Source organism: Symphalangus syndactylus, chromosome 3 (genome assembly GCF_028878055.3).
Source record: "Symphalangus syndactylus isolate Jambi chromosome 3, NHGRI_mSymSyn1-v2.1_pri, whole genome shotgun sequence".
Lineage (NCBI taxonomy): Eukaryota > Metazoa > Chordata > Mammalia > Primates > Hylobatidae > Symphalangus > Symphalangus syndactylus.
Genome location: NC_072425.2, coordinates 7,676,533 through 7,698,573, shown reverse-complemented (window position 1 = coordinate 7,698,573; position 22,041 = coordinate 7,676,533). Strand labels below are relative to the sequence as shown.

Below are 22,041 nucleotides of genomic sequence, written 5' to 3'. Positions count from 1 at the left end.
TCAAGCGATTCTCCTGCCTCAGTCTCCCAAGTAGCTGGGATTACAGGTGCCTGCCGCCACGCCCGGCTAATTTTTGTATTTTCAGTAGAGACAGGGTTTCACCATGTTGGCCAGGCTGGTCTCAAACTCCTGGCCTTAGGTGATCCACCTGCCTTTGCCTCCCAAAGTGTTGAGATTACAGGCGTGAGCCACTGTGCCCTGCTGAGGTGGAAGTTTGGAGATGGGCCACAAACTCCTGGAGATGGGGCCAGCTCGGCCCCTCTGAGCACCCACACACACCCTCCGGAGAGCCAACAGAAGGAGTGAGGGCCCCGAGGCGGATGACCCGTGTGCCTCAACCCGAACGGGGAGAGGCGGGGGTCTGCAGCAGGGTACAGGCAGGTGATCCCCCAAGGAAAGATTTCCCTGTATTGAGAGAGAAGGGGCCAAGAGGAGGAGCTTGTCAAACACCACAGCCCCTCCCCCTCCTCTCAGCTCCAGGGGGTCCCTGGTGCCAGTGTTCGCCTGATGGAGAGAACGGCAAGCGGGAGAGGGAGTGTGACCCCTGTGGGCCCATGACTTCTCTTGCTGCACTGCTCCAGATAGCAGAGGTGTGGGGACGCCCCTGCTTTGTCCCATTGCGGGCGTTTGCTGTCAGGTCTGCAGAATCCTCAGTTGCTATTGGAAATGGTGACATCACTGGCAGGGGCGGAGCTTCAGCCATCCTTCAAGTTAGGGAGGGGGACAAAGACAGGGTGGTGTGGACTAGAGGGATGGGTAAGGCTCTGGAAAAGGGGGCGCTGGGAGCGCATTGCGAGGGGGCTGGAGACGGAGAGTGGAGCGGAAGCTGAGCGTGTGAAACGGCTGGCCCTGAACACACCTCGCGGGGCTCCAGTGATTCCTCGTGTCCGACCTCAGCCCCAGTCAGTGCGGGTCCAGTTTCCAGGCTCTCGCGGAAGGCTTGGCTGAACACATGCGGCAGCCACGGTCACCCTCCCTATTCCTCTTAGCCCGAGGAAAGGGGTCCCAAGTTACATGCCACGCAGATGGGGCCTCTCCCTCATTTCTGAACCTTGTGGGGAGGGGAGCACCCCCCAGAGGCATGGCTTAGGGCCTCCCCCACCCCTCTGGAGCTCCAGTCTGCAAGAGTCGGGACCCGAAATATCGCTGACTGTGGGTGACGACTCTTGCGCGCACACACACATACAAGCAGGCACGACGCGTTCGGTTGTATTAAAAGGCGCGCAAGGGTGCGGGCTGCACGCGGTGACACGGACCCCTCTAACGTTTCCAAACTGAGCTCCCTGCAGGTCCCCGACAGCACAGGCCCCTGTCCCAGGACCCCTTCAGGCACGCGCTCACACGCACACGCGCGCTCCCCGGCTCACGCGCGCTCCGACACACACGCTCACGCGAACGCAGGCGCACGCTCTGGCGCGGGAGGCGCCCCCTTCGCCTCCGTGTTGGGAAGCGGGGGCGGCGGGAGGGGCAGGAGACGTTGGCCCCTCTCGCGTTTCTGCAGCTGCTGCAGTCGCTGCAGCGTCCGGACCGGAACCAGCGCCGTGCGCGGAGCCGCCGCCGCCGCCGCCGGGCCCTTTCCAAGCCGGGCGCTCGGAGCTGTGCCCGGCCCCGCTTCAGCACCGCGGACAGCGCCGGCCGCGTGGGGCTGCGCCCGGAGCCCCTGCGCGTGCTCCCGCGCCCCTTCCCTCGGCCGACGTCCCGGGACCGCCGCTCCGGGGGAGACGTGGCGTCCGCAGCCCGCGGGGCCGGGCGAGCGCAGGACGGCCCGGAAGCCCCGCGGGGGATGCGCCGAGGGCCCCGCGTTCGCGCCACGCAGAGCCAGGCCCGCGGCCCGAGCCCATGAGCACCATGCGCCTGCTGACGCTCGCCCTGCTGTTCTCCTGCTCCGTTGCCCGTGCGGCGTGCGACCCCAAGATCGTCAACATTGGCGCGGTGCTGAGCACGCGGAAGCACGAGCAGATGTTCCGCGAGGCCGTGAACCAGGCCAACAAGCGGCACGGCTCCTGGAAGATTCAGCTCAATGCCACCTCCGTCACGCACAAGCCCAACGCCATCCAGATGGCTCTTTCGGTGTGCGAGGACCTCATCTCCAGCCAGGTGCCCTCCCCCACCTCTGCCACCCACCTCCTCCCTCCTCCATCCTGCAACCCCACACCCCCAGTTTCATTCCATCCTTTCCGTGCCCCCTTCCTCCCTGTAAGACACCACCCCGGAGTCAGCTGGCTGCTTCCGGGAGGCCTCGTCTCACTAGGAACCAAACACCAGGGTCTGCTGGCTCCCCTATCTTGGCCTGAGACCAGTCACCTGCCACCTTGGCTGATCCTCAGACGGTCCCTGGGGCTCCAGGCCCTGACTGGTGTGTCTAGACGTGGGGCTGGAGCGTGTCAGTGTGGGGGTGGGCATTCCGGGTATGAGGGCAGAAGTGCCTGTCCAGCTACACGCCCGCCCTGCAGAGCTTTAAACAGGACGGGGCCTGGGGCCATCTTTGTTTCTGCTTCCAGGTTCTCCTGCCCTTTTTTTCTTCCCTTCCCCCCACCCATGGGTCCGCCTGGGAAGGGAAATGGCTCAGGTGCTACAGCAGGGCGCTTTGTGGGGGTGGGAGTGGGGGTGCACACGCGAGAGGCGTCAGGGCATGGGAGCTGTTGGCAGCCAGCGCTGCGGGGGAGGACGTGGCTCCTGGGATTTTGCCCGTCGGAGCTGTCCGCCCCTGGGCCGAGCGCCTGCTGAATTCCAATGAGGCTGCAAGGATCTGCAATGCAGCCCTTTATGTAAGAGGCAGGACAGACATCCAGCCTAGCACCGCTCACACGTGCCTACCTGGTGGACACACCACATCTGTGGACACACCACATCTGTGGACACACATGCTCACACACACACCAAATGTTACATAAGCACACACTCACGCACCTCAGAATAGCACAATTTCGTATGCTCATTTGCACACATGCAGATCCATGGACACCTGCTCATGTGCCACACACAGCTTGGCATGCATTCCCAGAGGCATGTGCAAACATGCACATTTACACACACGGTTCCAGTCATTCACATGCATGTACACAAACAGACATGCCAGGACATGTGATGTGTATAACCATACCCTAGCACACGTGTGAACACCTGCATGGTCACACACGGACCTACGGGTCTCTGCCAGGCACCTGTGGGTGCAGGCTGGAGGCAAGAGCTGGGGGAGGAAGAATCACTTCAAACAGCTGCAGCTGCAGGGCCCACACCAGAGTTTTCTCAGAAATCCTCCCTCCCCACTTCACAAGCCACCCCCGTGCCCCAGCCCAGGACACCATGGGATGGGACTGGGGGGATGCATCTGTAGCCAGTGGCTGCGGTCACATATTCCATTTGGGACTGGGGAAGGACACGGAAGGTGGACTCGGGAAATCCAAGAGGGGCCATTCCTGGGGAATTGCTTCAACTCACGCCCATGTTGCTGTCTGTCTGTGAGCATGGCCTCTGCAGCAAAGGCCGTGCAGCTACCACTCACAGAACACACCCCCTGGCCAGGTACTGTTCTGTCCTGCCACGTGGGGCCATGCAGTGCACCCTGCCCCCATTCGCTGAAGCTCTAAGAGGTACAGGCAGAGTTGGGGACAGACGCAGGTCCTTGTTGTGTGAAGGTGGTATGGACCCCCAGCTGCCTGCCTCCCTGCCTTGGGAGGGGCTGGGGATAGAGGGAAGGCGTCATCTCCAGGGGGCTGAGCCGCTGGCTTTAGATCTGCCCCATGGGGCCTTGGTCATGGGCAGGAAGGCTGGGCTGCACCCCCAGTGCCTCCGTTCCCTTCCTTGAGGATGAGGCCAGCACTCAAAGTAAGGGCTGGGTGTGGTTCAGACAGAGCCCATCGCAGGCCCTGCCCCTGGAGACACCAGCAAAAGGGACCTCGGCCTCTTTGGCAGCTCCTAGCTGCTTCCCCCTGAAGTCCGGTACCAGCCTTCGGAGCTGTCCGCCCTGTCTCAGGATGTGGGCTGGCCCCACCCCTGGCCCATCAGGAAGGACGGGTGGGTTCTGAGCGTCAAGGCCATCATGATGCAGGACCAACCATCCTCCCCAGTCCACCCTGGGTGTGTCCCGTGCTCAGGGCCCCCAGGACATCCCAAGGGCAGGCCTTCACCTGGCCCTTGAGGAGCGCAGGGCCTGCAGGGCCCTAGTCAGCAACGTGAGAGGAGTGAGGGGAGGTCCGGGTGGGGTCTGCCCTCCCCTGTGTCCCCTCAGCCCCTGCTCCACCTCTGCCCCCCTGCGATTGGCTGATACAGGATGATAATGGGGTCTCCCTCCCCTGCCCTGTGGGCATGTGTGCATCTGGTCCTGGGCATGTAGCATGTACCCGAATAGTGCCCCCGGCCCCCCTTAGCCTACTGGGTTCAGCCCCTGCTGCTTCCACATCTCAGCCTCTAGCCCAGTGCCTGGCCCACCCCTGGCTCAAGCTGACCGTGTCTCCTGTGTCCACAGGTCTACGCCATCCTAGTTAGCCATCCACCTACCCCCAACGACCACTTCACTCCCACCCCTGTCTCCTACACAGCCGGCTTCTACCGCATCCCCGTGCTGGGGCTGACCACCCGCATGTCCATCTACTCGGACAAGGTAAGTCTGACTGCCAGACCAGGCCTGCCGGCCCTCAGCCCCAGGGCACAGCCTGGCCACTCCAGGAGCAGCGGGCTGACCCGCTCACATGGAACTCACACGCCACAAACTCACAGCCACACAGCTCCCCCACATTCATGCACGTCCACACGCTCTCACGTGTCCAACTCACACATCTGCAAACACGGTCACATGCACACTCACGTGCTCTTACACATGCAATACACACTCTCTTGCACATGGAGGGCTCACATGGAGCCCAGCACGTGCCCCCAGCCCAGAGCAGGCCAAGGAGAGGGGGCACATCTCACACTCACACGTCACACACTCACACATTCATACTCACACATTCATACTCACAGCACCCACACGCTACACTGCTATGCTCACCCTCCCCACACATGCACACTGACACACCCACGGATTCACACAAAGTCACACACACTCACTGGCACAGGCACCAGTGACACCACCTCAGGACGGGAGGGCCCGTGGGCTAGGAGAAGGGATGGCTGGGAGGCTTTCTAGACAGGTGGACTTTGAAGGGGAGTCTGGAGAGCTGGGGGTTGCTCCAGGAGGAAAGGGGAGTGCGTGCAGCCAGGGTGGTGGGGCCAGCCTTTCCCACTGCAGGCATGGGTGGAGAGCAATGTCTGTGGTTACAGCTCAGGGTGGGGGGCGCTGGCCTGGGGGCTTCCAGCCTCTAGGGCTGAGGGCACCTTGGCTTAGCCTCCTGGCCCACAGGCTATGAGGAGGGCCTCTGTCCAATCCTGGAACAGCAGCTGGAAGAGGGGAGAGGTCATCCAGTCAGTTTTGCAGGAATCTCCAAGCCAGAGAGCCATGGGGGCTTGCTCCAGGTCACACAGCCCTCCGTCTACCCAGGATGCAAACTGGGCACTGAGAGGCTGACCAACCTGGGGCCACTGGCAGACAGACCTGCAGGGCCACTTGGCAGGGGACATCCAGTTTAGCGCCAACGCTGAGGAGCCAGAGGGCTGGGCTGTGCAGCCAGGCTTCCGGGTCCCCCATCTTCTCCAAATTCCTCCTGCCCAGAGTCCACAGTCCTCGGTAACACTGCCTTAAAGCACAGGGGTCGCCCCAGCCAGGCCCAGGCTCCTCTGGGAAGATGGAAGGCCCCAGAGGCAGGAGCTGAGACTGAGGCTCTGAAAGCCCTGGCATGCCCCTCAGCACTCAAACTGCTCCTCCCAGGTGACTTCACCCCTGGCCGTGGGAAGGTGGGGGTCTCATTCCTATGCCCTCAGGCACAACCTCCTTCGCCTCTCTGGGCACCAGTTTCCTCACATGCGAAGGCGAGAAGATGGCCTTACCCAGGAAAGCAGCCAGTGGCTCAAATGAAAGGTGGGGGAAAGGGATGCCCCAGGGCAGGGCCAGCCCAGCACGTGCCCCCGGCCCAGAGCAGGCCAAAGGACGGGGGCACACTTCATAGCTGCACCCCGGCCTTACCACAGTCTATACACTACAACCAACCTGTGCCCAAAGCATGAACCAGCAAGGCCAGGTCAGAGCTAGTCCAAGACCTCAAGCACAACCTGCCTTGCAGCCACGTCGCCAGGTGGCTAGACAAAGGCAGGGGACATTTTTGCACCCCAAGGCACTGCCCCAGGCCACAAAGAGGGAGCAGGTGAAAAATAACCTGGAGGCCTCAGAAGACCACAAGATCAGTAAGAGTCCACAGGGACACTGAAGGAACCAGGGCTCACCTGGACAGACACAGAGAACTGAGGCAGAGGGAGGGCAGAGCCTGCTCCACTCTCCGCTGTGCCACGGCACTCCCTGGCAGCTTGTGGCCAGGGCAAGCAAGCATCACACTCTCTCCTGGGGAGATGAGGCCTTTAGCCCCAAGAGTGAATTCTTCTTCATACGTAGAGTTGTTTAAATTTGGGAGGTGGGGAGATGAAGCCTTTAGCCCCAAGAGTGAATTCTTCTTCATACATAGAGTTGTTTAAATTTGGGAGGTGGGGAGATGAAGCCTTTAGCTCCAAGAGTAAATTCTTCTTCATACATAGAGTTGTTTAAATTTGGGAGGACTCTGTGGGCAGTCCCAGGGGGATCTTCGAGGCGCTATGTGTCATCAAGAACTTCCTGAGCTCAGCTTGTCCAAAGGTGGTGGGCTGCAGGGTCGGGGGTTAGCTCACCCCAGGAACAATTCCACAGAAACCCACGTCCATTAGGGTGCTATGGGGCCAACACCAAACCTCCTCCATTTCCGAGATTATATGTGGGAGGAGAGGCCGGGGTGGGAGAAAGGTTCCCAGGGTCTAAAAAGTGTCCCCAGGGTGGTGGGGACATTTGTGGGAAAAAGGAGGGGTCCCAGGGTCTGGAAAGTGTCCCCAGGTTGGCCGGGCGCGGTGGCTCACGCCTGTAATCCCAGCACTTTGGGAGGCCGAGGTGGGCGGATCACGAGGTCAGGAGATCGAGACCATCCTGGCTAATATGGTGAAACCCAGTCTCTACTAAAAATACAAAAAAATTAGCCGGGCGTGGTGGCGGGTGCCTGTAGTCCCAGCTACTTGGGAGGCTGATGCAGGAAAATGGTGTGAACCCGGGAGGCGGAGGTTGCAGTGAGCCGAGATCGCACCACTGCGCTCCAGCCTGGGCGACAGTGTGAGACTGTTTAAAAAAAAAAAAAAAGTGCCCCCAGAGTGGTAGGGACGGGGTGGGAGACACGACGGGGTCCCAGGGTCTAGAAAGTGTCCCCAGGGGAGTGGGGACAGGGGTAGGAGAAATGGGGTCCCAGGGTCCAGAAAGTGTCCCCAGGGGGGTGGGGACAGGGGTGAGAGGAAGGGGGTACCAGAGTCTAGAAAGTGTCCCCAGCAGGGTGGGGACAGGGGTGAGAAGAAGGGGGTCCCAGGGTCCAGAAAGTGTCTCCAGTGGGGTGGGGACAGGGGTGAGAGGAAGGGGGTCCCAGGGTCTAGAAAGTGTCCCCAGGGGGGTGGGGACAGGGGTGAGAGGAAGGGGGTACCAGAGTCTAGAAAGTGCCCCCAGCGGGGTGGGGACGGGGTGAGAGGAAGGGGGTACCAGAGTCTAGAAAGTGTCCCCAGCGGGGCGGGGACAGGGGTGAGAGGAAGGGGGTCCCAGGGTCTAGAAAGTGTCCCCAGGGGGTTGGGGACAGGGGTAGGAGAAATGGGGTCCCAGGGTCTAGAAAGTGTCCCCAGCACGGTGGGGACAGGGGTGAGAGGAAGGGGGTCCCAGGGTCTAGAAAGTGTCCCCAGCGGGGTGGGGACAGAGGTGAGAGGAAGGGGGTACCAGAAAGTGTCCCCAGCAGGGTGGGGACAGGGGTGAGAGGAAGGGCGTCCCAGGGTCCAGAAAGTGTCCCCAGGGGGTTGGGGACAGGGGTAGGAGAGATGGGGTCCCAGGGTCCGGAAAGTGTCCCCAGCAGGGTGGGGACAGGGGTGAGAGGAAGGGGGTCCCAGGGTCTAGAAAGTGTCCCCAGCACGGTGGGGACAGGGGTGAGAGGAAGGGGGTCCCAGGGTCTAGAAAGTGTCCCCAGCACGGTGGGGACAGGGGTGAGAGGAAGGGGGTCCCAGGGTCCAGAAAGTGTCCCCAGCGGGGCGGGGACAGGGGTGGGAGGAAGGGGGTCCCAGGGTCCAGAAAGTGTCCCCAGCGGGGCGGGGACAGGGGTGGGAGGAAGGGGGTTCCCAGCCTCTGGTGGGTGTTCCAGCAGTGGGAGGTGGGTGGGAGGGCGGGTCCTCGCGGGTCCGCCTCAGCCCGCCGTGCCCCTGCCTCCCACAGAGCATCCACCTGAGCTTCCTGCGCACCGTGCCGCCCTACTCCCACCAGTCGAGCGTGTGGTTTGAGATGATGCGTGTCTACAGCTGGAACCACATCATCCTGCTGGTCAGCGACGACCACGAGGGCCGGGCGGCTCAGAAGCGCCTGGAGACGCTGCTGGAGGAGCGTGAGTCCAAGGTGAGGGTCGGCGCCGCGGGCAGGCGCCTGGCGGAGCCGAGGTGCAGGACGGGCCGCCTTGTGTCTGTGGCTCCGTGTGTGACACCCTCTTCTTTCCATCGTGCATGGTCAGCACCACCACGTCTGGCGAGCGCCCGCCCCAGCCTGTCCTCGGCTCATTTCACTCGCTTTTGCCATTAGTCGAAATCTCCTTCGTGTCAGTCCCTGCGGGGCGAGGGCCAGACCACCTGGAGCTCCGCAAACACCCCTGCCCCGCGCTGCCCAGCGCCCTCGTACCCTCCTCCTGCCCACGCCCCTCGCTCCCTGGAGGCCCCAGCCGGGCTTGGGACTCGTCACCCTTCCCGCCCACCCTGTCCTGAGTCCCCATAGCCTCCCTCTGGGCAAGGTCTCCCCTGTACACGGCCCCCACATACCGCCCCCGCAGGCCTGTCCCCTCCTGGCTGGGCCCATTCCCTGTCCTCCCCCGCGTGGCCTCCCTAAAGCTCTGCACCTCATGGTTCAGCAAAGCCCCATCCACAGACACCTGCCCCCCAGCCCGGACCGCCCCTGTGGGCTCCACTCCCCTCCTTGTCCCCACCACAGGGCTCCCTCCGCACTCCTCACCAAGACCAATTAGCCACCTGGTTCTAGGACACACTGATCCCCAACACAGCCAGGCGTCCACTCTGTGGGGCTGCAGAGAGATCAGAGCTGGGATTTGGGGGGGTCCAAGCGACCCCTGCCCCCTTCCTTACCATTCCCATTTGCAGTCTGGGGCAGAGCTGGTTCTCGGCTGCAGACTCCCGGAGCCCTGGGTGCTCAGCACCTGGGCCGGCTCCTGGTCAAGCAGAGGGAGGAGGCCCAGGCTGAGGAGGGCCAGACCTATGGGTGGCTGGGAGCATGTTTCGTGTCAGAGCTGGCTTCATCGAACTTAGGGCCAACCTGGCACCCCCAAGGCACCCCAGGCCCCGGGAGGGACCAGAGGGCATGGGTCGGGGGTAAAGCCAGGGGCAGACCAGAGGGTCCTGGGAGTACTGTCGTGGGGGGTCTGCTGAGTCTGAGGGGGGGAGGGGCATGAGCACCGAGGGCCCCACCCAAGACAGGGCCCCTCACCCCAGTGCCCGACAGGCCCCTCACCTTCTGGCGTGCCCACCCACGGCCACAGACTCCCATCACACACTCACCCCTGCACACCCAACCACCTGCTTTCACTCACAGGTGCACGCACATGTTCCCATCACACTCCACACCTCTGGCCACAGGCTCAGGCTTGCCTCCATGCAGCTCCAGCGCCACACACACACCTGGACACGCACACAGGTGCACTCCTCACACACACACCTGGACACGCACACAGGTGCGCTCCTCACACACACACCTGGACACGCACACAGGTGCGCTCCTCACACACACACCTGGACACGCACACAGGTGCGCTCCTCACACACACACCTGGACACGCACACAGGTGCACTCCTCACACACACACCTGGACACGCGCTCAGGTGCACTCCTCACGTGCATGCTCACCCTCACTTGCGCCGGCCAGCACACACACACACACATGCACACACGCACATGCACACACACACATGCACACGTGCACACACACAAGCGTGCTCAGACCATCTGGCCCTTCCCCAACCTTCACAGGCCTTTGTGGACTAGCCCTCCCATGCAGACACCCACAGGCGCATGCCACCCCTGCAGGCGCACATATGCACACACACCCTCTTGGGCGCATATGCGAGCCGATGGGCGTGGGCACCCCAGTTAGTGAGAACACCTTGGTCTCTTCAGAGGCAGAGGGAGACCAAGGAGAGGGAGGGGGAGGGACATGGGGACAGGCCCCGAGGGGCTGCTCACCTCCCACTCAGGACTGACACGGGTTGGAGTGGGCACTGCTGGGGCCACACAGCAGGTGCACGGCAGGGTGGGGGTGGCAGGTGGGGCTCCCTCCGAACGGTGGACGCGGACAGGGCCTCCTTTTCTCCTGAGAGCGACCGTTTCCAAGAGCACAGCTTCGTGGCAGGGAGCCTCCATGGCCCCACCTCCACGACCCTCACTCCCCAGCTCCACCCCGGCCCCCAGCCCCGCCCCGGGCCTCGGTGTTTGCGAGCTCCAGGTAGGAGCCCGTCTGCAGATGTGCCGAGGAGGTGGTGTGATTGCTTTAGCGCCGTCATTTTCAACCGTTTATAATCTTCTTCTGTGTCTGCATATTTTCTCTGTGCACATTATTCATCAGAGTAAAAAAAGGAACTATGAAAACCTCGACCAACTGTCCTATGACAACAAGCGCGGACCCAAGGTATATATGCATGGACGTGCACGCCACCCACGGCTAGGGAGCCCTGGCCTCGGCGCCTCGGCCACTAGGGCCACTGTCTGGCCCAGCCGCCGAGCCGCAGGCCCAAGCATTGAGGAGAGGCAGCCGGCAGCAGGCAGGAGAGGGCAGGCAGGAGAGGGCAGGCGTGGCGGCGTGGGTGCCTGAGGCCCACCCGCCGTGACCCTAGCCTGCACCCTCGAGGCAGGCGCGGCTGCAGGAGGAGCTGCTCTCCGGGAAGTGCATGCGAATCTCCGAGACCCCAAGGGTTTCCTCGTGGAACCCGGGAGGGAGCCCGCCCGCCTGGCCACCCAGTCGCCGGGGCCGGGCTGCTCCTGCAGGGGCCTGCGGAATCAGACCTCAGAGGACCTCCCAAGGTTTTGGAAAAGTCAGCCCCATCTCTTTTCCTGGTTGCATTCCAAAACTCTTTTCTGTTTCCCGTCCGCTGCACGCCTCCTGAGTCTGGGTCCACTACAGCTTGCATGCTCAGTGCAAAGATGAGGACAGGAGTGAGGTGGAGAGAGAGATCCAGAGAGAGCAGAGAGAGCACAGAACGAGCACAGGTGAGCGCGCAGGCTGAAGACAGGACAGGACCGGAGAGGCGAGGCCAGGCCAGGCGAGGACTGAGGAAGGCAGGCAGAGGCACAGGTGGCAGGCGCAGACCATGGCAGCACTAGCTAAGCTGCCTCGGGGTTCCCAGCGGCTCCGGCCCGACTCTCACCCCTGAGGCGCTATGTCCCCTGCCCCAGCCGCCTGCTAACACTCTTGCTCACACCGCAGGCAGAGAAGGTGCTGCAGTTTGACCCAGGGACCAAGAACGTGACGGCCCTGCTGATGGAGGCGAAAGAGCTGGAAGCCCGGGTCATCATCCTTTCTGCCAGGTGAGGCTGGGCAGGGCCCTACACACTCCACACAGGATGGCACCTGGGCCAAGCACCCGCCATCTGAGCCAGAGCTGGGACATTGTTGGGCACAGTGACCTTCAGCTTCCAAAGCACCTTCACCAAGGACAGCCACCCCCACCCCCACCAGCACCCACACTCCTATCGGCATGGCTGATGTGACACCCTCCATCTGTCCCTCCCTCCCTGGGCCCTTCCCCATTCCACAGGCACATGCTGCTGCTGCCCTGAGCTGGGCTGTGGGAGAGGGAGATGGAGGAGACCCTGCCCTTGGGAAGCCCCGCAACTCCAGGGAGCAAACCTGTGCAAACAAGGCCCAGGCCTGGGGCCAGGGACTAGACCCAGGGAAGTGATGTGCAGGTGTGCCAGGCGGAAAGGCCCACAGCAGGGAGAGGGCCAGACTTCCCAACTGAAGGATTCCAACAGCTGGAGCAGCAGCTTAAGGGGAAATCAGTCTGCTCTGGACGGCGTTCGGTGCCACAGAGCAACCTCGCGGAGGAGCCCACTGTAAAAAGCTCCGTATTCGCAAATGGCTAGGTTCTCCTGGGAAGGGAAAGGCTGGGTGACTGGGAATAGGAAAAGCAAGAGTGGGGAAGGGCAGGGTGAGGAGCCTTGCCCCATGGGACAGCCAAAACCCCACTGTCCCTGACCTAAAAGCTCTGCTAGACTCCAACAGAGCGGAGCAAAACAGCAGTGAAACACCCAGAGGAACACAGCCCAGCCCTCCAGCCCTGCATATGGGAAAGAGTCGGCGACACTCTCAGTCCCAGGGCAGACCACCATTTCCACAGTCCATCAAATGACCCTCTGGCACGGAGACAGGTGCAGCCCCCTCACCAGGGCAGAGCGCAGGGTGGGGCCAGCCAGGGCTCCTCGGGCTAGAAGGCAGGAATCTCCCCAACTCAAGGCAGGGTTGTTGCTTAGAGCTGCCCCCCGGGCCTTGCCTGCTCTTCCTGCAGCTGCTATAAAAAGGCACTAATCGTCCCCCATTAACGCCCCCTGCACTCGGCTTTAGGCTCATAGGTCACTTGTCCACTCCACTCATCCAACTGTAGGCCCCAAGGCGGGTTGGCCTGGGCTCCAGGAAAAAAGATTTTTAAAGATGTGATCAGGCAGTGTCGGGGTATGCACAGGTCCCAAGGAAGGAATGCCCCGCCCAGGGAAAGCTCCGCCCAGATAAAGGCCCCGCCCAGGGAAAGCCCCGCTCAGAAAAAGTCCCGCCCAGGGAAAGCCCCGCCCAGAAAAAAAGACCCGCCCAGGGAAAGCCCCGCCCAGAAAAAAAGACCCTCCCAGGGAAAGCCCCACCCAGAAAAAGACCCGCCCAGGGAAAGCCCAGCCGAGAAAAAAGACCCGCCCAGGGAAAACTCCGCCCAGATAAAAGCCCCGCCCAGGGAAAGCCCCGCCCAAAAAAGTCCCGCCCAGGGAAAGCCCCGCCCAGAAAAAAACACCCTCCCAGGGAAAGCCCCACCCAGGGAAAGCTCTGCCCAGATAAAAGCCCGCCCAGGGAAAGCTCCGCCCAGAAAAAAGACCAGCCCAGGGAAAGCCCCGCCCAGAAAAAAGACCCGCCCAGGAAAAGCTCTGGCCAGATAAAAGCTCTGCCCAGGGAAAGCCCCGCCCAGAAAGAAGCCCCACCCAGAAAAAAGCCCCGCCCAGGGAAAGCCTAGCCCAGAAAAAAGACCCGTCCAGGGAAAACTCCGCCCAGAAAAAAGCCCCGCCCAGGGAAAACCCAGCCCAGAAGAAAGCCCCGCCCAGGGAAAGCCCCGCCCAGATAAAGCCCCGCCCAGGGAAAGCTTCACCTAGGGAAAGTCCCGTTTAGAGAAAGCCCCACCCAGAGAAAGCCCCACCCAGGGAAGGCCCCGCCCAGGGAAAGCCCCACCCAGAAAAAGCCCCACCCAGGAAAAGCCCCACCCAGAGAAAGCCCCTCTTAGAGAAAGCCCCGCCCAGGGAAAGCCCCGCCAGACTGTCAGAAGTTGATTTTCTTTTTCGTTGTTTTGAGAGAGTCTTGCTCTGTCTCCCAGGCTGGAGTGCAGTAGTACAATGTCAGCTCACTGCAACCTCTGCCTCCCGGGTTCAAGCGATTCTCCTGCCTCAGCCTCCCGAGTAGCTGGGACTACAGGCACAAGCCACCACACCCGGCTGATTTTTGTATTTTTGATAGAGACAGGGTTTCACCATGTTGGCCAGACTGGTCTCGAACTTGTGGCCTCTTCTTTTTTTTTTTTTTTCTTTGAGACGGAGTCTCACTCTGTCACTCAGGCTGGAGTGCAGTGGCTCGATCTCGGCTCACTGCAAGCTCCACCTCCTGGGTTCACGCCATTCTCCTGCCTCAGCCTCCCAAGTAGCTGGGACTACAGGCCCCTGCCACCACACCCGGCTACTTTTTTGTATTTTTAGTAGAGACGGGGTTTCACCGTGTCAGCCAGGATGATCTCAATCTCCTGACCTCGTGATCTGCCCTCTTCGGCCTCCCAAAGTGCTGGGATTACAGGAGTGAGCCACCGTGCCCGGCCACTTATGGCCTCTTCTGTTATTTTCTGAATTGTTTACACTTCCCTCACTCATCACAGAGCTTGAGAGATTCTGTGGCTGTGATGGGATAAAAGGATGGATGGGCAGGCGAACAAATGGACAGACAGCTAGCTGGGAAGTGGAAGATTTCTTCATCCAAGATGGGTCAAATCAAGGAATCGATTGCCCTAAAACATACCTGTTCCACTGTTGGGCACTTTTGCAATAGACAAGTTGACATCAAGCTAGACCTGCCTGATCCCTACATTCTAACCAGAGTGACCAACAGGACACGGGAGAGAAAACCACATACAAAACCAATCCACAGAACCCCGCCATGGCCAGGTTCCCACAGAGAGGGGAGGGGGCGTTTTCTCCACTGTTTTTTCTCGGCCAATGGGCCCCCAAGCCATGCACTGTGGTCCCACAGGTTGACCCTGTGTTGCCAGCCTCAGGGTCAAGGTCACGTTTCCAGACATGGCCCTAAGAAAAAGGCCAGCCCAGGGAAAAGGACATGGTCAGGGTAGACGGGTGCATACACACAGGAACCATGTGCATACCACACATCCATGCACATGAGCACACACCACACACCACATGGGTATGCACATACCATACACACGTGCACAAATGCATGTACACACACTATAGTCGCACCATGCATACATCTCTACCCACACATGCAGCATCATGTACAGGCCATACACAACACATACGTGTGTGTGCACATGCCATATACACACCACATGTACCATGCATACACCGTACACACACGTGTGCAGATGCATGTACACACACCATCACACCACTCATACATCTCTACCCACACTTGCAGAATCATGTACAGGTAACACACAACACATACACACTGCACACATGCCATATACACACCACATGTACCATGCATACACCATACACACACGTGCACAATTGTATGTACACACACCATAGTCACACCACTCATAGATCTCTACCCACACATGCACCATCATGTACATGTCATACACACATACACATGTGCACACATGCCATATATACACCACTTATGTACACACATGCACCAAGCATACACCATACACATGTGCACAAATGTATGTACACAGACCATAGTCCCACCATGCATACATCTCTATCCACACGTGCACCATCATGTACAGGTCACACACAACACATACACATGTGCACACATGCCACATACACACCACATGTGTACACACATGCACCATGCATACGCCATACACACATGCATATATGCATACAGATACAGGCACACACACCACCATATACACCACATACAAAGACATCCACCGATATATGCACACCTACATACATGTACACACAACACGCATGCACATACATCACAACACACATGTGCACCACACACCATGTGCACACCCATACACCCATGCTACATGCATACCATACCCCACACATATGCATACACTGACCACAGCACACATCAACCACACACCCACCAACATACCTCTTTCTCTTTTTTGGGGGGATAGAGTCTTGCTCCGTTGCCCAGGCTGGAGTGCAGTGGCATGATCTCAGCTCACTGCAACCTCTGCCCCCTGGGGTTCAAGCGATTCTCCTGCCTCAGCCTCCCGAGTAGCTGGAATTACAGGTGCGGGCCACCATGCCCAGCTAAGTTTTACATTTTTAGTAGAGACTGGGTTTCGCCATGTTGGCCAGGCTGGTCTCGAACTCCTGGCCTCAGGTTATCCACTCACCTCAGCCTCCCAAAGGGCTGGGATGACAGGCGTGAGCCACTGCGCCCAGCTCCAACATACTTTTTTTTTTTTTTTTTTTAAGACAAATTCTCAGTCTCTCACCCAGGCTGGAGTGCAGTGGCGCGATCTTGGCTCACTGCAACCTCTGCCTCCCAGGTTCAACCGATTCTCCTGCCAAGCCTCCTGAGTAGCTGGGATTACAGGCATGCGCCACCACCCCGGCTAATTTTTTTGTTTCTGTGGAGACGGGGTTTCTCCATTTTGGTCAGGCTGGTCTCGAATTCCTGACCTCAGGCGATCCGCTCGCCTCGGCCTCCCGAAGTGCTGGGATTACAGGCGTGAGTTACTGCACCCAGCCTCGAAATACTTCAGAGCAATGGACGGCTCTGGACTGTCAGGGCTGGGAAAGACATGCTGAGCTCCTAACATGCTGAGCTCCTTGGAGTGGAGGCCAGAGTCCCACAGCGGAGGCCAACTGGCCCACCCAGCATGCCCATCTCCCAGGAGTGCAGAGAGGCAAGCCCTGGGCAGCGGCAGGCACAGGCTTTCTTGACCCGAGACCTTCAACCTGTCATATTTTGGCTCCTCCTTAGTGAAGGTTGTTGAGGGTGTTTTGCAGAGAGACATGACGCCAATCTTAATTTTTGACCAATTTCCCATAGCGGGCAGACAATTTGTTTCCAAAACTTTTCGTTTTCCTGAAGTTGCCTTGATTAGTATCAGCTATTTCCATAAAATGATCGGACGAGTTTTGATGGACAGATCAGGCTTTTGTTTACAACTGTTTTGCTCCTAATCATTCCACCACATCACATGTCATGGACCTGAATTGCATCAAGAAGACAGGCTTGTCCGTCAGGCCCTGGTGGGTACTGTGATAGCAGGCACGCTGCGCCATGACACGTGTGGTGTTGGGTCTTGCTGGACAAGCTGTGTTGTGTTCAGTGTGCGGAGCCTCTGCTAGATGCTCTCATCGGGGGACACTGGGCCAGTGCTACTGGGAGCACCTCTGTTTTGTGTCGCTGACATCCAACAGCATCATCACGTAGAGCAAACACGGAAGGGCTGCATTTCTTTGTGGGCTTATTCTCGAGAAAATTGGGGGCAGATCCCTCCTCAAGGAGGGGAGGGCCACCTTGGTTTCCACAGTCAAGCATTGTGAAAATTACCCAACACTCAGACGATCCACCCAACCCTGCTGCCCATGCCTGGAGAAGCAAAGTGTCAGGGGTAGTCCAAGCCCACCTGGAGACAGGTCAGGCCCTGCAGAGAAAGGTCTGACAGATGGGGGTGAGGGAAGACACCCCAAAGGCCTCCAGGTCCTTGTCATAACCAGAGAGGCCCCAGACCCAGAGGACCAGGTCCCCTGCTCCACTGTCCTCAAGGGCCCACCTGCAAGCACACTGGCAGAGCTCAAGACCACAGATGCCTGCAAGGTGAGGCCTGCCTGGGCTCTGTCCTCCTGCAGGCCCCAGGCCTGGGTAGCTGGGCGAAGGCAGCTGCTTGTGCAGACCCCAGGGGGAAAGCCACCTCTCATCTCTGGCCGTCCCCCAGGACGCTGGATCCACCAGTATCTCGCCAACCTGGAGAGCCCCCCAACCCCTCATTTCACATGTTTGAACATAGAGGACCAGAGGGGTGTGGCCTGTCTAGGAGGTCTTAGGAGCTTGGGTCCTGACTCTGCCACTTACCAACACTTGTGTGTCCCGTATGCCTCCGCTTCCCCTCGGGACACAGAGATATTGTGAAAGTTAAATAAGATAATCCCCGTAAAACACTTCGAGCAGTGCCTGGTATCTGGCCAGCAAGTGATCAATGGTGATCCATTACCATCCTGGGACCCCATCAGAGCCTTCTGAGGTAGAGGGAAGGGCGAGCTGGGGAGCACAGGTGCAGGCCACAAGTAGGAAGTCTGTCCCATCAGCCAGGAATCTAACCCCATCCCTGCTCCCCCAAGGTAAGGGCCAGCATCTAACCCCATCCCTGCTCCCCCAAAGTAAGGGACGGCAACGGAGGCCTGGGAGGCTCCTGGGTTCTGGGCCGCAGCGCCTCTGCGGGGTCTGCAGGCTTCGCTCTAGGAGGGGCTGGGGGCTGGGCAGGTCCCTGCTCCAGAGGAGAAGGACCTGCCTGGGCCTGCGGAGCGCCGCGGTGGGAGTGCCGGAGTCCTGGCCCGTCACCCCCGTCTGCCCCACAGCGAGGACGATGCTGCCACTGTATACCGCGCAGCCGCAATGCTGAACATGACGGGCTCCGGGTACGTGTGGCTGGTCGGGGAGCGCGAGATCTCGGGGAACGCCCTGCGCTACGCCCCGGACGGTGAGTGCTGGGCCTTGGCGGGGTCCCCGAACGGGGAGGCCCCCACGGGCTCTGAGTCGCATGCTCGCCCAGGTATCCTCGGGCTGCAGCTCATCAACGGCAAGAACGAGTCGGCCCACATCAGCGACGCCGTGGGCGTGGTGGCCCAGGCCGTGCACGAGCTCCTCGAGAAGGAGAACATCACCGACCCGCCGCGGGGCTGCGTGGGCAACACCAACATCTGGAAGACCGGGCCGCTCTTCAAGAGGTGGGCGGGGCCTCTCTGAAGCTGGGCGGGGCTGCTCTTCGGGGAGGTGGGCGGGGTCACTCCAGAGATGGGCGGGGCCGCTCTCAGGACTGCGCGGGGCCGCTCTTGGGGGGGTGGGCGGGGCCACTTTCCAGAGCTGGGCGGAGCAGCTCTCAGGACTAGGCGGGGCCTCTCTTACGGAGCTGGGGGAGAGCTCCTCAAGAGATGGGTGGGGGCACTCTAGGGGAGGTGGGCGGCGCCGCTCTCAGGGGTACTGCAGTGGAGCCTGCTGCCAACATCCTCTGGACACTGTTACTTCTCTCCTCTCCCCCCACACCCCCAGCACCACCACATCTAATGGCACAATCATCTGCCCTCTTCTCAACACTGACACCAGTACCTGGGCTGTCGCTGGAGTGGGGACTGGCTCCACTGCCCCCGCCCCTACTTTCCACACTGCAGCCCACCCTGAAACAGCACCCCTCTCCCTGTGTGGCTGGCAGCTTTTAGGAGGAGACTCTTGATGCAGATGGGGACTGAAAGCTTCCAGGGACCCAGGAGGCCAGACAAGGAGCCCAAGAACAGCACGGGAGCCTTAGACAGCCAGGGTTGGCCAAGGCCCGGAGACCCAAGTGAATATCTGCAGTGTGGCAGGAGTTAGCTCACAGCACGCCTGGACACCGTGCCATGCCAGCTCACCCCCAGATCCCCAACCATTGAGTAGCATGTGCAGAGCCACCATCCACAATGCCCACATAAGTGCAGATGTAGGCAGCACGTGTGCACACACGTGCACACGCATACACAGAACCATGTGTGCACACATGACACACGTGACACAAGCACATGCATGGGGTGCACCCCACATAGGGATCACGTGTGCACACAGGTTCACAGATGTGGCCCAATGGGTACAATGCACACATGCACACACAGCCAGACAGGGCAGCCTGGTCGTTAGAGCCAGCTCAACCTGTCCTTCACTTGCTGCCAAAAGGGCAGGCATCCTTCTGAGCTTCTGCCTCCATCTCTGTAAGACAGGATGGCTGTGAGGACAACGTCCTAACCCACGGAAAGCCTTTGAAAGCAGGGTCTGGCACCCAGAAATCACTCAGCTGTCATGAGCCGCACCGTCCATGTGGTGCAGGCAGATACCACGGTGTGCAGGGTCTGGCATCTGCTGATCTTTCCGTTCTTGGGACTGGGACAAGGGAAAAGCCGGAGCTGCTCAGCAGGCAGGAGAAGGAGCAGGGGGAAGGAGCAGGGAGGAGCAGGAGAAGGAGCATCTCTGAGAAGCCTCAGCTATGCTTCCTCCCCTAGAGTCCTGATGTCTTCCAAGTATGCGGACGGGGTGACCGGTCGTGTGGAGTTCAATGAGGATGGGGACCGGAAGTTCGCCAACTACAGCATCATGAACCTGCAGAACCGCAAGCTGGTGCAAGTGGGCATCTACAACGGCACCCACGTAGGTGGGGGTCATGAGGGGGTGGGGGCTGGGGCCTTAGGGTCCTGGGGCCAAGACCCCTGCGTGGCCACCCTCCATCTCATACTCCCACCCCCAGGTCATCCCTAATGACAGGAAGATCATCTGGCCAGGCGGAGAGACAGAGAAGCCTCGAGGGTACCAGATGTCCACCAGACTGAAGGTGGGGGCCCCACAGACCTCCCTCAGTGTCCCCACCCCAGACAGCTCATCCACCCCCTCTGGCCTAAAGGAGGAGGGTGCGGTGAGGTCAATGAAAGCCACTAAAGGAAGTGGGGGTGGGGCCTGCTGCCCCTGGACACCATCCAGCACACCTGGCACAGCACAGGAAACAGAGAGAACAGGAAGGAGGAGAGGAAGCTGCCCCCATCCCACAGGGGGTCTCCAGTGCCCCTCTTGACCCAGCCTTACTTAGGTCTGGGACAGTTAGTTGTCTTTTTTTTTTTTTTTTTTTTTTTGAGATGGAGTCTCGCTCTGTCGCCCAGGCTGGAGTGCAGTGGCGCAATCTCGGCTCACTGCAAGCTCCGCCTCCCGGGTTCACGCCATTCTCCTGCCTCAGCCTCTCCTAGTAGCTGGGACTACAGGCGCCCGCCACCACGCCCGGCTAATTTTTTTGTATTTTTAGCAGAGACGGGGTTTCACCGTGGTCTCGATCTCCTGACCTCGTGATCCGCCCGCCTCGGCCTCCCAAAGTGCTGGGATTACAAGCGTGAGCCACCGCGCCCGGCCGTGGGGCAGTTAGTTGTCTAACAGGACCCTGCTGGGGAAGAGCAGATGGGGGACAGCAGGCAGACCTCAGCTTCAGCACCCGCTGTCCCCAATCCTGGTCCTCCACACTCCTCGTCCCTCCTCCAGCCTTCATGGCCTCCTGATGGGACTGGGTCAAACTGTCCTCTTCCACCATGTGGGACAGCCCTTCCTGACTCCCCTGGGCCTCTGAGAGCCTCTGCCCTGGCTGGCTTCCTCCTCCGGAACATCTTTCCCTTGGCTCCCTGCCTACTCCAGGGTGCTCTCCTGGCCGTTCCTCCCCAGGCAGAGCCACACCACCCCCACTCCACACACACTCCAGTCCCGGTAGCACCACAGACCGCCAAAGGCAAGGACCTCATAGGCAACACGCCCACCAACCTTCTCTCAGTCATTCCAGGCCCTCAAATGTCTCTTGACCCTGTCTGCTTTGTGAGCCCACCCCTGAAGCCTGGTGCCAGCCCCTGTGGCCTCTCACCCAGGCTCCCTCCCCCGCTCTGCACCAGCCCCTGTGGCCTCTCACCCAGGCTCCCTCCCCTGCTCTGCACCAGCCCCTGTGGCCTCTCACCCAGGCTCCCACCCCTGCTCTGCACCAGCCCCTGTGGCCTCACCCAGGCTCCCTTACCTGCTCTGCACCAGCCCCTGTGGCCTCTCACCCAGGCTCCCTCACCTGCTCTGCACCAGCCCCTGTGGCCTCACCCAGGGCTCCCTCCCCTGCTCTGCACCAGCCCCTGTAGCCTCTCATCCAGGCTCCCTCACCTGCTCTGCACCAGCCCCTGTAGCCTCTCATCCAGGCTCCCTCACCTGCTCTGCACCAGCCCCTGTGGCCTCTCACCCAGGCTCCCTCCCCTGCTCTGCAGACAGGGTGGGGTTTTCCAGTGCCAGTGTGGGTTTCACTGCAGCCTAGACACCTCACACTGAAAAGTCTGAAAGCAGCGGTCAAACGCTAATGGCCAAAAGGCCCCATCTAGGCTGTGAGATGCAGATGGCTTTTGAGAAATTTGTTTCTGGTCTCACTAATTTTTTTAAAGTACTAGCATATATATTACCTGTATAACAGGAAAATATAATGAAAGTTTTATAAAGCAAATCAGCTTCTTCAATGGCTCCTGATCCCCCTGGGGATAAAAGACAAAATGCTGCCTGGAGGCTGAGGGTGGGCCTGCCCCCCTCTCAGGCTCACCCTCCCTAGGACATGCCGGCAGGGTGCCTCTCCCACCACCCCCACGCCTCCCTGCCTTTGCATTTCTGGACTGCAGGCTCCTCTGCTCCACCTGCCCTCAGGCACCTGCTT

The 22,041-nt window shown here is 60.1% G+C and overlaps 1 protein-coding gene across 11 annotated transcripts in view; it reads left to right on the top strand.

Moving 5' to 3' along the window:
• The first annotated feature begins 1,368 nt into the window (after window positions 1–1,368).
• Window positions 1,369–22,041, top strand: part of GRIN1 (glutamate ionotropic receptor NMDA type subunit 1) — a 29,132-nt gene continuing 8,459 nt past the window's right edge. For 3 of the 11 annotated variants that reach the window (XM_055270246.2, XM_055270242.2, XM_055270250.2), the window contains exons 1-9: window positions 1,743–2,097; window positions 4,469–4,603; window positions 8,354–8,530; window positions 10,755–10,817; window positions 11,613–11,713; window positions 18,170–18,291; window positions 18,364–18,538; window positions 19,838–19,982; window positions 20,080–20,163. In XM_055270246.2, coding sequence (XP_055126221.1) covers window positions 1,840–2,097; window positions 4,469–4,603; window positions 8,354–8,530; window positions 10,755–10,817; window positions 11,613–11,713; window positions 18,170–18,291; window positions 18,364–18,538; window positions 19,838–19,982; window positions 20,080–20,163 — 1,260 coding nt within the window. In that variant the 5' untranslated portion in view covers window positions 1,743–1,839. Of the gene's footprint in view, window positions 2,098–4,468; window positions 4,604–8,353; window positions 8,531–10,754; window positions 10,818–11,612; window positions 11,714–18,169; window positions 18,292–18,363; window positions 18,539–19,837; window positions 19,983–20,079; window positions 20,164–22,041 lie in introns of all 11 variants that reach the window. The other 8 variants (XM_055270251.1, XM_055270249.1, XM_055270245.1 and 5 more) reach the window with 4 other exon arrangements.